Raw genomic sequence first — 15,225 nt, 5'->3', positions numbered from 1 at the left:
TCAGTCTTCCGCCGTGTTCAGTTTTCCGGGTGACATAGCCGGACATTTCAACACGTTGTTCGAACGGTTTTAGCTTTCCGGCGTGTTCAGTTTTCCGGGTGACGTAGCCAGACAAAAATACCGCCGCGAGTACCCTGGCAAGTACCGTAGTTCAGTGAAATAAAAAAAATAACTAAACAAATAAAATAAAATAAAAAACGGTAATAAATAAATTTAATAAACTAAACCAGAATAATACAAAATTCTTCTGATTCTCTGACGCTCGTTCGGTATAAATACAGGATAATTTGCTTGGTCTTCACACCAAATTCTCTCATACGATCCACGCGTTCGCCACTCGTTCGCCACTCGTACTTGTGGACGCCGTTATGACAGCTACCGGAGAGTAACACGGATGACTCAATACGGCACTAAAAATTGACTACTTTCGCTTGCTGTGCGCAGGCATCGCATGACGTAATGTTACCGTATTTGGTCATTCGGAAAACTGAACACGGCGGAAAGTTGCAACCGCCAAACCGGAGTGAAAAGAATCCCAAAATGCTTTAGTAAGCTGCAGTAGGCCTATACTTCTATAAGCCATTTTGGCAATAATATGGTGAACACATTATAACACTGTATACGGTTTCTTTGGGTAAATGTTTCTGTGTACACCCAAACCACACAGTGCACCCCTTTAGCCTAACTATTGGCCACCATATCCCAAAGGGGATAATTCTAACCAGGTATTGTTTTATTGCCATTCGTTCTAGGCGCGGTTACCAAACACATACCTGAATGATGGCTCAGTGACCAGGGATAATATTAATATTTTGAGGCGCATTGATCATTCTTACGAATTACACTCTACGGATAAAGAGTAAAATGTTATTTGTACATGGCCCAGGCAGGCTCACAACACAAATTGCACACACAATAGCTCTCTATACGTACCAGCCACCACTAGCCTAAAGATTATTGACCCATCCAGAAAGTAGTTGTTTACGGCACAAAGGAAGGAAATTGCTATTGTGAAAGCCATAAATGGGTTTTCCCCTTTTTGCCTTTTAATGTTTTGTCACTGAAGCTTGGCAATGTGGCAAGGTCGGCGCCACCCTAGCCCAGGCACCAACCATAGACGCCATTTCCCTTGATGAGTGTTCCAGAACGGTGTTTCCAAAAAGTAAGTTGTGCTTCCATTTTAATGTAATCAAAAGCGTCATTTTTTTATAGACCTATAATTATGACTTGGACTTGAACCAGCATGACATAGTGACACACCTTCACAATTGATCTCAACAAATTATTTTTATTATGTGCTTGGCGTGTGGTTATTTAAAACAGCAACAACTTTGGGAAAAATGTCCATAACCTGCCACCACTTTTTTCATTTGTTATGACATAAATTAATGTCTATTTACTCAAAATGAGATTCGCCTCCTTTTGGTTAAAAAAAATGAGTGAAAAAGTGATGGCACGATACGGAAATCTTTCTCAATCTTGGTTCAGACACTAAGCACCACTGCACTGCATTTTAGTTGTTTCTTCAGTATGAAAGCTGAGTGTGACAAATGTGAACAATTTCCCATCTTGCAGACATTTCACGGTGACTGAGCATTCATTGTTTCGGTAAAGCCTTCTCATTTTTGTATATTTTGGTTTGCGGTAAAGATATTCGGAATTTGTAGACTTACTTCGCGCTTGTAGATAGCAAGTCAAGTTCTGAAAATAACGTTAATTTCCCCATACAGCAGGTAGATACACACATGCAAGGTGTACGTCTATAATACCTAGTTCGATAGAGTACACTGTTGTCGCGCATTTAAGGTGCCGCTCTTCAGTTTTGTATGTCTGTTAACCTCTCAAAATCCCAGTACAATAACTGCAAACTGAATATACAATGATACCTCGAAACGCAATGCCTAAAATCCAATACTTCTCACTATTGCACCTCCAATAATGTTCTGCCACTGCAGATATAAAGAGGAGCAACTCTTTGTAAAGATGTCCTCGTCAATCCTAGTAGCGGCCATCATGATGGTTGTCACAGCGTCATTGTCACCAACTTTGTCATCCCAACTTATGGAGGCACAAAGTAATGACTATGACAGGTCATGTTATGTACCCCCTTCAGAACAGCAAGGTGACACGGATAAGGTACTTCATAAAGTTGTGTATTTTTGCTTTTTTTTTTTAGCGTTCACCAATTATAGTATCACATTTACAAGAAGCCTATATCCTATGTGAATTTCGAGGCTCACCCCCATTTCTTGGTAAACACACTACACCCAATCTTAGGCCAAAATCAATTAAAAAACATGTTTAGCGTCCCGCCCCTTCCTTTTTAGAGGCCGCCTCTTTTGTTCCTTCTTAAACATTTTAACGTTCGCAGATTATTATTTTGTTTAAATAGCCCTGCCGGTTTCTCTACAACAAAAATTTCGGCCGGCCTTTTATAACAAACGCCCACTCCTTCCTTTTTTCAAAAACGGCAGGACGATAAACATTTGGGTACGTTTTTGTAACAGGTATGCCTGCTCGGAAGATGGCCTTAATAATGGCCTTCTTTCGGGCAAACGATGAAGTATTGTTAAATACTTTAATGTCTGTGTTTGTCCCAACAGCTTGTATCCAGTGACATGTATTTCCCACCTCTCCCATCAGCAGACGACAACTTTTACTATCGGGACTATGAGATGTTATCATTTCCCAATGGGACATGTGAGTACCCACCATTCGAGTACGGACATTCTCACCCCCCCCCCATCCACCCACCCCTCCCCTCGTACCTGGGCTATACCTGGGGTCGATTTCACAAGATAGTCATAATTTAGGACTAGTCCTTTAGGAGTTAACAACTTAAGGCTGGCCCTAAGAAATATAGGACTCGTCCTAGCTCAACTAGTCTTAACTCTGTGTGAAATCCACTCCTTGGGGCTTTTTTTTGGGGGGGGGGTAGCACCAGTCACCCTCACAACAGTGAGCCAATCTTGGACCGGACGCCCCTCTTATGTATGTGAAGTAGTCCAGTTAAGGATATCAAGGACTCACTCACCGTTTTGTGATGTGGAGAAAACAGTGAACTAAATGACTTAATTTAAAAGGGCTTCAGCTAATGTATTTCTACATTTGAGTGAGAGATTACCCCCTTTCTCAAAAACTACGATTAATTTCAGAGGGAGGCGTTTCTCACAATGTGTACTATCAACAGATATCCCTTACTCGTTACCAAGTACATTTTTATGCTAACATTTATTTTGAGTAACTACCAATAATGTCCGTGCCTTTAACGATTTAAAACTATCGCCCCATATAGGTGGAGTTGATGTGTACTACTGCAACTTTCACATATGGTTTAGCGCCGGTTTGAACCAAATGATAAAACAAGTGACAGCGAAATTCCCTGAATATTGTACCATTTCGTCTGAAACAAAGTGGTACTTCAAACTCCTCACAACAGGTTTGTCACTTGATTTCTTTTACTTATATTCATTCATTGTTTCAATCGTTGTTTTATAATTTGTATCAATAAAAAACACTGCTTTAGAACTACAAATGTCGTGTGTTCAAATCCACCCCCCCCCCCCGAGTAAAATGCCTGTGATTTTTTACCCCACAGAACTCGGGAAAAGTAGGGCCTACTGAGTAGACAGTGCTTAAACACATCGGTGTAGGGGTAAAATCAAAATAGTGGGTGCGTTCGATTAGCTTCCCGGGTCAGCCCCAAGTGCCCTTCTTGTGGAACTGGTCACTTGGGGCTGGCCCGAGGTGCATGACGTCACCACGAGAGGGTGAGTGATCGTTCGATTAGCTCTTGTCAGGGTCTCACCCGAATGAGCACCGCGGGGGTCGACACAGGGAAGCTAATCGAACGCACCCATTAATGATAAGTGCATCTGTTCTTCATTTATTGTAGGAAGGTATTCACCTCTTTACACTAGTGTCAGTCTTGTACCAGAAGAAGAATTAAGTCGTCTCCCGCCCGAGTGGAAACAGGGTGCTATCATGTTTGTGCACCTGGATTACATTCCATCGGCTCAACCACTGGAGATTCACTGCAACTTATCCGACATATTGCAACCCAATCCACAGTCTCCATACAACCTGAATATTACTTTCGAAGTTAATGGTAATTGTTATTTAAAGTTCTTTATTGTATGGCTTCAGCTTTGAATTTTAGAGAAAGAAAAAGATGATGACTATAGAGGGCGCGCAACACGTGGGGAGTATGCGGTCTTTTCACTGCCAATACCTTTAAACAAAACAATATTTTCTAAAAGCCTATCATGGAGGCACGCAGTTGTGCCAATTGAGGTTGCATTTCTAACACCTAGTTTATAACTATATTTTCTTCCGTGTTTCAGAGTTCAGATTATTTCCACTCAACCAGTTTGCTTTACAAATGATGTGTATTTTAAGATTTAAACAATGGTTTTAGAGTGTTATGAGTCCCCAAATATTTGTGTAATGGCTGGACTAAGGAAGTAGGTCTATCCGAACATCCGAATGACGAACTAGAAGTATAATGCAATACGTCATTATGTAAACACACATAAGAAACAGACGAGTGGGAACAAACACTTAAAACGGGACTCAATGTTTTTCTTCCATACATCGAAATTGCCATGCCCAAAAAAACATTTCCGTATGTTATTTTTAAGGATTCTCTTTTTTTGAATCGATTTAGAACAAACAAAACCCCATTGAAAACCACTACGACAGTGGCCAACAAATTGTTGTTGTATACAGAATAAAAATACTAACGTGACAACTGGAGATGCCCACCGCTTTCACATAAGTAGTTTTAACTTAAAAGTAGGAATATGAGACGATAGTTATAACTTTTGTATGTATCGTAGTTTGGGTGTGATCCCTGGCTACACGGCAGTTAACGGTTGTATGGCTTCCGACTGGCATCCCCGAACAAAGATATTGACAAAATAGGGAAACCACCAATATAGGAATAGATAGCTCAGTTGGTAGAGCGCCGGCACGTTAATCCGGAGGTCGTTGGTTCGAATCCCACTCTAGTCAATTCTTTGTTCAACCCCAAAAATCATTTCAAAATGTACCCAGTCAGTTTCCATTGTGGTTTATATTGATATAGTTATAACTTTTGTAACAAATTGGGCCTGCACAAACTCAGAGCAATACTATTTAGGGAAACTATAACGACATGATGAGCTGTATTTGTTACTCTACAGGTTGTCCATTTGGGCGATATGGTGGTCGTTGTGACCAAACATGTTCCTGTGTAGAGGGAGTGGAATGCCATAGCTTCAATGGAGTTTGTATGTGCCCACCCGGGTTTGTTGGAACTCATTGCGAATACAGTAAGTGCCACAAATACTTTTTACAAAATGATGAGTCGTTGGGTATTTTAGGTGCTGTAAATTTGCACCTATATACTTTGAGCATTGAACACACAAGATATATTACCCTCTGATGTCATATATTCTGTGTAGCAGGATCAGCTGTCTTGTAACAGCCTGTGCACGGTTCGGAGGTTTCGGACACCACTTCCCCTGCCACTAAAACCTTTTCGGCGAGTAGTCTATAACTCGTGGAACCTTCCTGTTTTTGTGTAATTTCTGGTGTTATTCAACCCTTAAATGCACTGGAAACCTTTGGTAATTGTCAAAGACCAGTTTTCTCACTCTCGAAATAAATTCAAATATTTTAGTGGGAAATTACTCCTTTCTCGAAAACTACATTACTTCAGAGGGAGCCGTTTCTCACAATGTTTTATACTATCAACAGCTCATTGCTCGTTACCAAGTAAGTTTTTGTGCTAACAATTGGGTTATTACCAATATCGTCCAGTGCCTTTAAAAGGCTTTCAATTAACATGTTGCTGTGGTATACCCTCTTCTTGTCCAATCTATTAGCTGCACCCATACTCAGTGTACAGCAGCGACAGGTGTATATACCCTTCGGAACCTCCTTCAACCTGACCTGTACTGCGGACGGGATGATACCAACTAACTACTCTTGGACCAAAGACGGCAACTCGACACCACTACTCACTGAGTCCTGGAAGAAAACAGTTCTTTACAGACCAAGGTTAGCTCTAAGATTCCTTAAGGAATATTCATCACAGGCATATTACTCGGGTGGGATTCGAAAACCTACGACCTTTTCAACTCTAGAGCAGTGTCTTACCAACTATACTTCCGAGATTGCCCGGTATAGATAGATTCTTAAAGACTTGTTTAACAAAAAAACAATGTCGGATATGTTTGGTTGACTTCGCCCCTGTGGTGTGTACAAGCTTTTCCCACAGTTTACGAGTTTAGTCACTTTTTTCAACATGATTATATATAAATGTATTTCATTTAGATGAATGTGTAGTTTAAATGTCCAGGTATTGGCTGTAGGTTAGCTTAAGCTTATTGTTCGCTTATAATTAAGTTTTATAATTTGGTTTCATCAGAAATTAAGAAAGGAAAATTAATGTCAATGTGTATTAAAACAAATTGGTAATACTTTGAAGTAAATGTGTTTTCTTTAAGACATTGCATTAAGGTTTGTGTGTTAAACAAGTTTCTCATAATTGTCTTATGAAGCCCCAGTGTGTTGACGAGCACAGTGGATACTTATACTACAACCGTCAATGGTGGTTACATCTGCGAAGTCTGTGACGGAAATGGGACAGTGTACAGGCAACATGTGAACGTCACCGTCATAGGTATAATGTCTCAACTTTGATCACTTTTATTTCCTGAGACATTTGGTCATTACAGAGGCAATCTCATTTTGGCTTAAAAAAAAAAAAAAAATTATCATGTCTCTAAACCCGTATAGCCGGCTGACTGAAACACTGTGTGCCTATAATCCAATGTGGCACTGATTGCTGCATGAACATTCAGTAGTTATTGCCTTGCTCATACACAAACCCATGGCAATCTGTATACCATTGGAAAGAGTACCTCATTCTCTTTAAAATGATATATGTTTTGTCATGTTTCATATTTCATATCACAAGTAACGATTAACGAAACTATAAAGAAAACACGAACTTCCTGTTCATCTGTTCAACAGCGAGTTTGTGATACAGGAAATCTTGTATAGGCATAACTTCCAGTTTACAAGTTGATGATTCATTCTAATGGTTTCCTATTTATTTTAACAGCTGTTCCAGATCCCTTCATCCAAGTTCCTCAGAACCAAACCACCCTCATCGACAGAAATGTTGTATTCACCTGCAAGACCAAGAAAGAGGCTGGGACCATCAAATGGGTCAAAGGTCACAACCAACCATCCTCAGAGATCAGGGATGAAGTTGGCCGTTACGGAGTACACCATCTCTCTGATGGTGTTTCTGAACTTCATATCTATGGTGTAGAGTTCGCAGACGAGGATGTGTACAGATGCTATGTTGGATTCACCTTCGAGGGGCCAGACTTGAATTATGCAGAGGCTAAGCTTATTGTTCAATGTGAGTGGTGGATATCCTTAACTTATAATCAATAACCTTAACCTCTAGTCAATAACCCCATGAATATTGTTATCTGTGATTCACACAAAAGTATTCAAGATTCAATATGGTTCCTTTTTTGTTCATTTCTTCACAAAACTTCATGACTTTAAACATGTATTAGGAGAGGATGCATTAAATATGTTCTTCATTTTGATGGAGTTCTTTGTATCTACCGAGTGTGCTGGTTCAAATTTGAACTTCGTCACTCTTATATTTTGCCTGTAATTGACGGTTTTTAGCCAAATTAATGGGATGTCATTTTCGGACAAAAAAGTTGTAACTCCCAAAGTAATGCGAATTGGGCATATCTCCACACGGGAAAGTTGCTCAGGGTACTTAACTTTAACAATCTGCACCTTCAAAATGCACTTTCCAGAGTCGCTATAAAATCCAAGATGGCTGCTTTTCCCTGCCCTAGCCCTGTGATCAAATGTTTAATTTATTGGTGATCAGCATTAATTGATAAACATTGGTTCCCCTCAGCTGATCCACCGGCTATCTGTTCCTTCCAAGACGTTGTGAATGCTACATCAGGCCAGAAGGTGACTCTTACATGCCAAATGAAGAAAGTCAAACCGTCTCCATCAATAACTTGGTTTATAGAAGGAAGGGGAATGATCCCAAACCCTACAACGGTAACCACTCTATCCGGTGATCAATACTCCTATGACGTCATCACTTCGATGACCTTTGTCCCCGTCCCTGGGGATAATCGGAGGAGAGTGTACGTTGCCATGGAAAGCCCAGCCTGGGAGGGAACTACTGAAGTATCTACCTCACTGGATGTCAAATGTAAGTGACAGTTTGCTTTAGAAATGATATGAGCAGCAGTAGTGCTACTGATCAACCACGTCCATTTAAGAGAAGTAAATTCAGTGCAAAGTGCATTAGTGATAGAGGTCCATAAGAAACATGGCCCATTTAACTTGTACTTAGTTTTGTTAATACAGTATTGGTAATGCTGATAAAATAGTTGCTGACAGAGTTCAATTTTTTGTGCGATCAACCATAAAATGTACAGGAAATAACCAAACTTGTGAACATTTGTGAACATTTGAGTTAGCAGGAGATAACTGAAGGACAAAAAATGACAATCTTCAGCATGTAAAAACATTGTAGTGATACATAATTCTCGACTAAGACCCATTTCTGTGTGAATTGGTTCTGGTATAAACTTCAAACTAAGCTACTAGACTAAACAAACTATTTTATTTCTGGTACATAAAAATAGGCTATTTATTTTTATTAAACACATTAACATTTAAACAGGTGGCCAAGAGAAACAAAATTGCTTCAATGTACAAAGTTATACTGGTATCACTGCCAATGATATCTAAAACTCATTATGAACTGAAATTGAACTTAAAGTATGCTACAGCAATTAAATATATTTTACTTCATCAAAATTATAGATGAACCCATTGTGGAGATAAGTCCAGATCCAATCTCGCTTGACTCCGGACAGGATGCTGTCATCTCCTGCTTGACCAAAGGCAACCCACGTCCAACCAGCTACACCTGGACTCTCGATCGACCTGACAAAACACCACAGACTAATTTGTCGACTGGTGATACCTACCGTCTTAGGAATGTTGATATGACCTATGACCTGGCCAGCTTGACCTGTTCCGTTGGGAATGAGATTGGTGAGACGAGTGACACGGTGAAGATGAGAGTTACAGGTGAGGAGAGCATTGGTAATATTGTCAAAGACCAGTCTTCTCACTTGGTGTATCTCAACATATTATTATGCATATAATATAAAAAAAACTGTGAAAATTTGAGCTCAACTGGTCGTCGAAGTTGCGAGATAATAATGAAAGAAAAAACACCCTTGTCAAACGAAGTTGTCTGCTTTCAGATGCTTGATCTCGAAACCTCAGTCTAACTCTGATGTCTCGAAATCGAATTCGTGGAAAATTACTTCTTTCTCGAAAACTACGTCACTTCAGAGGGGACCGTTTCTCACAATGTTTTATACCTTAACAACCTCTCCCCGTTACTCATCACCAAGAAAGGTTTGATGCTAATAATTATTTTGAATAATTGCCAAAGTGTCCACTTAAGTTTTCATTTAATTTATTCTAGTTGTGAAGACAAGGATCCTCCGAAACTTATTTATCATTATCACATCTTCTGTGTTTGTCTGATAGAAAATGGCTGGACACGGGCTGCTATTTCCGCATTTGGCGTCTCAGGAGGAATGTGTGTCTTATTTCTGGTCTTCTCAAGTCTTCTTGCTTATCGTTTCCGTAAAGAAATCATCCTTTGGTGGTCTGCAAAGACTGGCAAAAATAAAAGTAAGCATGATTTCTCATTGCCTTAATAAATCAAACTGTTCACAGGTTAGTGTTTTTTATACATCTAAACTTCTATGGAAAAGGAGCAATCGAACGGTTCACAAACCAAAGGTACCTCGCCTTTAAAAAAAAAATTATATGAAAAAGCTGCAATATGCAGAGTAGCTTGCCTATACTGAAAACCAATTAACTTCTTTTCACTCGGGTAGAAGTTTATGTTATGTACACGCGTATGTAATCTTAAGTAATACAGTTCTAGATAGATGAATTCAACACAACACTTCTTTATTCAGCCTTCGTAATTCTTACATTATTCCAACATGGCGTTCTGTACTACAGCCGTCACAAGAGGGCGCTATTACATTTTCATGAACACAACAGTTTAACTTTGTGATGCTTGATGTACTCTAGTTTATTGCTCCATGATGTACTGCATTCAAGCAAAATTTGGGTTCTAGTGCAGCTGGTCTAGAACCGCCTCATGCCATCTCAACATGAGCATGTTCTAGTTTTGCCGTGGTTTGTTTGATTCAGGTGACAAATATTCACAGTAGGCCTATGCTAAAGCCAAGAGCTCTGGTGCAGCTGCAGCCGATTTCACGAAACGCTAGGATTAATCCTATCTCGAGTTAGGACGAGTAGTCCTAACTTAGGATGGCTTCATTGTGTCCTACATCTGTGGATACGGAACTTAACTCGTCCTAAGACCTAAGATTAATCCTAAGTTAGGAGGAGTTTGGTGAAGACGACGACAGGTCTAGAACCGGCTGATACCATCTCAGCATGTTTTTTCTTCTTTTTTCCCGATTCAGACGACAAAGACTTCGATGTCTTCATCTCATACAAGAGTGGAACACCAGACGAGGAATTTGTTATCAATGAACTCATTCCGAGATTGGAGAAAGATGGATACCGTGTTTGTGTTCATTACCGGTTCTTCTTACCGGGAAGGAGTGAGTATGGACTAGTTAAGTTTTCTTAGTAGAGCCAAGATGGTATAACAAGATGCCAAAAGATATGAAGACAATTTAACAAAGGCAAGTGTACATCAACGACGTGCCGTTGTGGCAGGAGATTCTGTCCCCCATATGGCGAACTGTGCACAAACTTCTTCTGATAGCGCCCTCTTTTGAATCCTCCTCCTTTAGCCAATTTCCCATTTGGGTTGGGGGACATAATCCCTGTGGACACATTCAATGGGACACTCTCTGAGCTGTCTAGTCCTATTGACAGTCCTTATTTTCAAAAGAAAATCGGGTGCCAGTCTCATCAGCAGCCCCCACCAAACAAACATATTGATAACATTAATAGGAGACCGCCAGTATAGGGCTAGCTAGCTCAGTAGAGCGCCGGCACGTTAATCTGAAGTCGTAGGGATAAAATCCCACTCGGCTGGACACGTTGTATTTTTTTAACCCTGTCAGTTTCCCTTGTGGTTATTAATTGCTATATAAGATATAAAGAAAATAAATTTAAGATATTATAAATTGTTAAAAATAATGCTGGATGTTTTTGCCTTGTTTTTCTCAAGGTATCATCGACAACATCTCAGATGCAGTTCGTCGAAGTCGCAAGACGCTTCTCCTTCTGACCCCTGACTTTGTCGAGAGTGAATGGTGTCGATATGAATTCCAAGCAGCTCTCCTTCAGATGCTGCGCCGTCAAATGGACATCATCCCGGTCATCTTCGAGGATCTCGGTACCCCAGAGAAACTCTCCGAAGACCTCCAGACCGTCCTCCGCACTCTCTCGTACATCACCTGGCCCAGCGCCGTCATGGACGGCAGAGGTCCGCAGAGGGAGGACGACGAGGAGCAGTTCTGGAAGCTTTTGTGGGAATCTTTGCCTAGCACTCCCCTGGGTTTGGAAGAACCGGTATTTTCTCTTTCGATGGGGAATGATGAAGATCAATTACTCATTGATACGGAAGAGGAAGAATATGACAGTCTTTAGGGCGTCGTGTTACTTATCTCTCTAAAAATGCAAAAGAGTGAAAATGCACTCTTTGAAGAGGTGAGATGATGAGGGACAACTCTTTTACGAGCGGTCTTCCACTCTTTTGGAATTAAGTTTACATCTTTTTTGAGTGATTTTTCACACTGTCCTGCAGTCAAACCCAGAGTGAAATAACCACCTCTCTTTTTAAAAGAGCCATTTGAGGGACAACTCGAAATGTAAAGAGTGGTGTTATTCACTCCTTTACATTTAGAGAGACACTGATATATCAGTGTTCGAGGTGGAAAGGCTGGTTGAGCATAAGGATTTGGGTTCTAAGTGTTATATAGACATTTGTACTATTGCCATTTTGAGATGTGGTTGAGACTTTGAGTATATGGGTCTGTGGCTGTACACTCCTACCCTAAGAAAACATTACATTAATACGGTATTGGCCTAAATGAAATATAACCTTGATAGGCACTCGAGTTATAGCTTTTCATGGTATCACAAATCTCGACAATATTGGATATTTCTTATTGTAAAGTTTATAAAGGCATTGTAAATCATGTTTAATAGAGTTTCTTCCACTTTGGTGGTCAGTATACAACAAAATATTAACGAGTTGCTGTTTTTTGTAATATTTATAAAACAATCTTGTAGGCATAGATAAAGATCTAGAACAATTGCTTCCAGCGGCGAAAATATTGTACACATAGTATACATTTTATTTTTTATTTATTTATTTATTTTTTTTTTTTTTTTTTTTTTGGGGGGGGGGGGTTTTGGGGGGGGGGATTGATGGTCTGTAGTTTGCGTAAGTCAGCATCACTGTTTTGCTGTTTTGTATTTTTTTATGTCTAAAGTTTAGGTACAAACAATGCATTGTCTGCGTGTACATAAACAATTGCTTTCACACAATGAGTGTGTCTAATAATTGTACTACACATGTATTTAGAAGAAAAATAATAAACTGATTTAATCAGAACGTTTTATCCATATAAAGATGTTGTATATGTAAAGTGTACGTAGAATATGAATGCGAAATAAATGCGAGATCAACGGTACATCCTCACCACGTGACCGTCAGGATCTTGACGTAGAAGGCTCATGGCCAATCACACGGGCCTAATGTCATAGAGCTGCTTTACGGCCGAATTTGGCTTATGCGCGATTTTCCATTTTACATAACCGTAATGTTTTTTACTTGCACCTCTGTTACTTTTCTATAATGTGCTTTTATAGCACCTCATAGCTGCACTGCGCAGCATTTAATATGCCTCCTCGAATCTCCATGGATAAGTTTTTGTTTATAATTCATAAATATCGAAGTCTTGTATAGTTTTGTATGGAGCTTTTCAACCAAGAACCAAGTTGAATGCAAGTTGTTATATACACGCCATGAATACGTCCACCCACTCTTCGCGCCACTTTTCTCTTTATATCAAATTTCTCCATAATGGCGGTTTTAAAACTGTGACGTCGATGGGAATCCACCAATCACAGCGCGGCAAGCGGGAAGTTGACTCGAGTTATAAAACGAAGCTGATCCACCTCGCACGGCCAGAAAGCAGGCGGTTGCGATGCCATTCGTTTGGAGAAGTAGAACATCATCAGAGTCCGCAGCTTATACAGATTCGAACAGACGAAGATTTTTGATCAGGTGAGTGTTTTTTGTAAACGATGGTCAAGTCTGTTTCTGTTTTGTTTAAACTTTAATTATTTTTGTTTTGTGTTTTTACTGTAATTATATTTATCAAACAAATTATGTATGTTTTAATGCTGGGTTAACTTTGAAAATCAGTGTTCTAACTGGATGTAATAAATAAATAACTTTCTGTTGCGGTTAATCAGATTTTGTTCCAAACTTAAATTTAAGTGAATAAATATAGAGTCATTGGTTTGATCTGTGATCTGTAAACCCCACGCGGTAAATTTATGCATAATGCGAGATTGTACACTCAAACATTACTTTATTTGCCTGTGAAGATGAGCTATTACTTTTATTTTCTATGACATCATGGGGTAAAACATTATCTATACCACGAATGGGAACTATGAAGATAGTATTGATTTACCGTGTGCAAACAGATCGTATCCATAGCACGTCAACATATTGTCTAAGTGCAAGAGGCAACTTCGTGACTCTTGAAGTAGAAAAACAAACAGTTTCTTTCAATAAATGGCATTTTAATGGCGTTATTTTTTGTAGTCTTGGACGAAATTTAATCAAAGAAAAAATCTTCGTGCTTGCTTGAAACCATTTCTAAAGCGTCTCCTTGGTGAATACCTTATCCACAAAAATGTATGTCACGGTAGAGATGAAGTTGATTTTATTCGCCCCACTTCTTCTCCATCTAATTGGATTTCCTTCAAAGTTAATTTAAAAAGGGACAAAATCTAAGTGTTGTCTAGGTCTCCCTATCATTATTCAACATTATTATAGGAGGATGTTCACGTCAGACAAAAATTAGAGTCAATAAACCAACAGATACAGTTGAAACCTTTTTTTTTATACAATCCCTGAAAATAATTTCACTAAAATCCTCCAATATACTCCATTTTTGTGAACGTTATTGTCTTTGAATATTTGCCGAATAAATAAGAATAATTTTGATAATTATAGGCATGCTTCAAAAGGACTAGATAAAAATGCAACTTGAAATTATGTTTGCTTAAAAAGGCTACGCATTTCGAGGACAAACACAAAGTTTGTAAAAAGTGAAACCCCGACGAATGAGCTTTTGTCACAGCTTTCTTATCTCTGTACGGATCACACATTGCTCACGTACACTAAGGTATACAAGCAAACAGACAAACAGAAGAGAGAGTAGGGACGAACCGAATGGTGCTTTCATGTTTTTGTCAAGGAAAGTTGAGTTTTTTAAATAAATTTTGTTCTTGAACTGCTCCATTCAACAGTAAATTGTTGTTCGCACAGAAATCTTTATTCTGATGGCAAGTACAAAATCAAATCAAGCTTATTCTAAATTTACTAAATGCTGCCCTTACTTTAGATTTGATTTGAGATTTGATTTGATTATGTCAAATTCTTCTGAGTGACGAGGACACAAATTATCGACAGATAGGACCATAGAACGCCATCAACTCAAAATTAATCATGCATAACAACGCACTACGTGAGAAGCACTGCAGCATAATTATAATCTATTTTGAGAAAAGATTCACTTCGAAGTAATGATTTGGATAATTTTTCACCCAAAACATTTGAATCTGAAAAACGATTCATGTATCAATCTACCAACCTATATATAAATGCAACTTGGGCTTTAAGTTATTTCTATTAATCATCGGTTAATAATTGTTTTAATCATTTTGTTCTGTGCAGAGATGTGATATTGTCCCGGGATACTGCACGTACTGCACCTCTCTTGTTATATCAACGGGTTCCCGGTTGACACTGAAACATCAACTGCTACGTTTGAAACACCATTTAACTGCTAAGTTGTTAACAACAAACTATATTTATTTATTTCGACACATAAAGACAGACTCAAAAAAATGAACAAA

At 39.1% G+C, this 15,225-nt stretch overlaps 1 protein-coding gene across 1 annotated transcript; it reads left to right on the top strand.

Moving 5' to 3' along the window:
* Positions 1-1,082: 1,082 nt before the first annotated feature.
* LOC117302532 (hemicentin-2-like) lies at positions 1,083-11,902 on the top strand. The gene is made up of 14 exons (XM_033786509.1): positions 1,083-1,162; positions 1,956-2,136; positions 2,604-2,700; positions 3,296-3,439; positions 3,896-4,108; positions 5,184-5,312; positions 5,868-6,042; positions 6,546-6,667; positions 7,112-7,417; positions 7,943-8,251; positions 8,872-9,141; positions 9,613-9,759; positions 10,572-10,712; positions 11,291-11,902. Exons 2-14 carry the CDS (start codon positions 1,984-1,986, stop codon positions 11,710-11,712), a joined length of 2,628 nt encoding a protein of 875 aa, XP_033642400.1. The 5' UTR covers positions 1,083-1,162; positions 1,956-1,983; the 3' UTR covers positions 11,713-11,902.
* Positions 11,903-15,225: the final 3,323 nt, after the last annotated feature.

The sequence above is a fragment of the Asterias rubens genome, chromosome 18 (genome assembly GCF_902459465.1).
Source record: "Asterias rubens chromosome 18, eAstRub1.3, whole genome shotgun sequence".
Lineage (NCBI taxonomy): Eukaryota > Metazoa > Echinodermata > Asteroidea > Forcipulatida > Asteriidae > Asterias > Asterias rubens.
The sequence above is the reverse complement of the archived record's forward strand: the minus strand, read 5'-3'. Positions and strand labels throughout refer to the sequence as shown.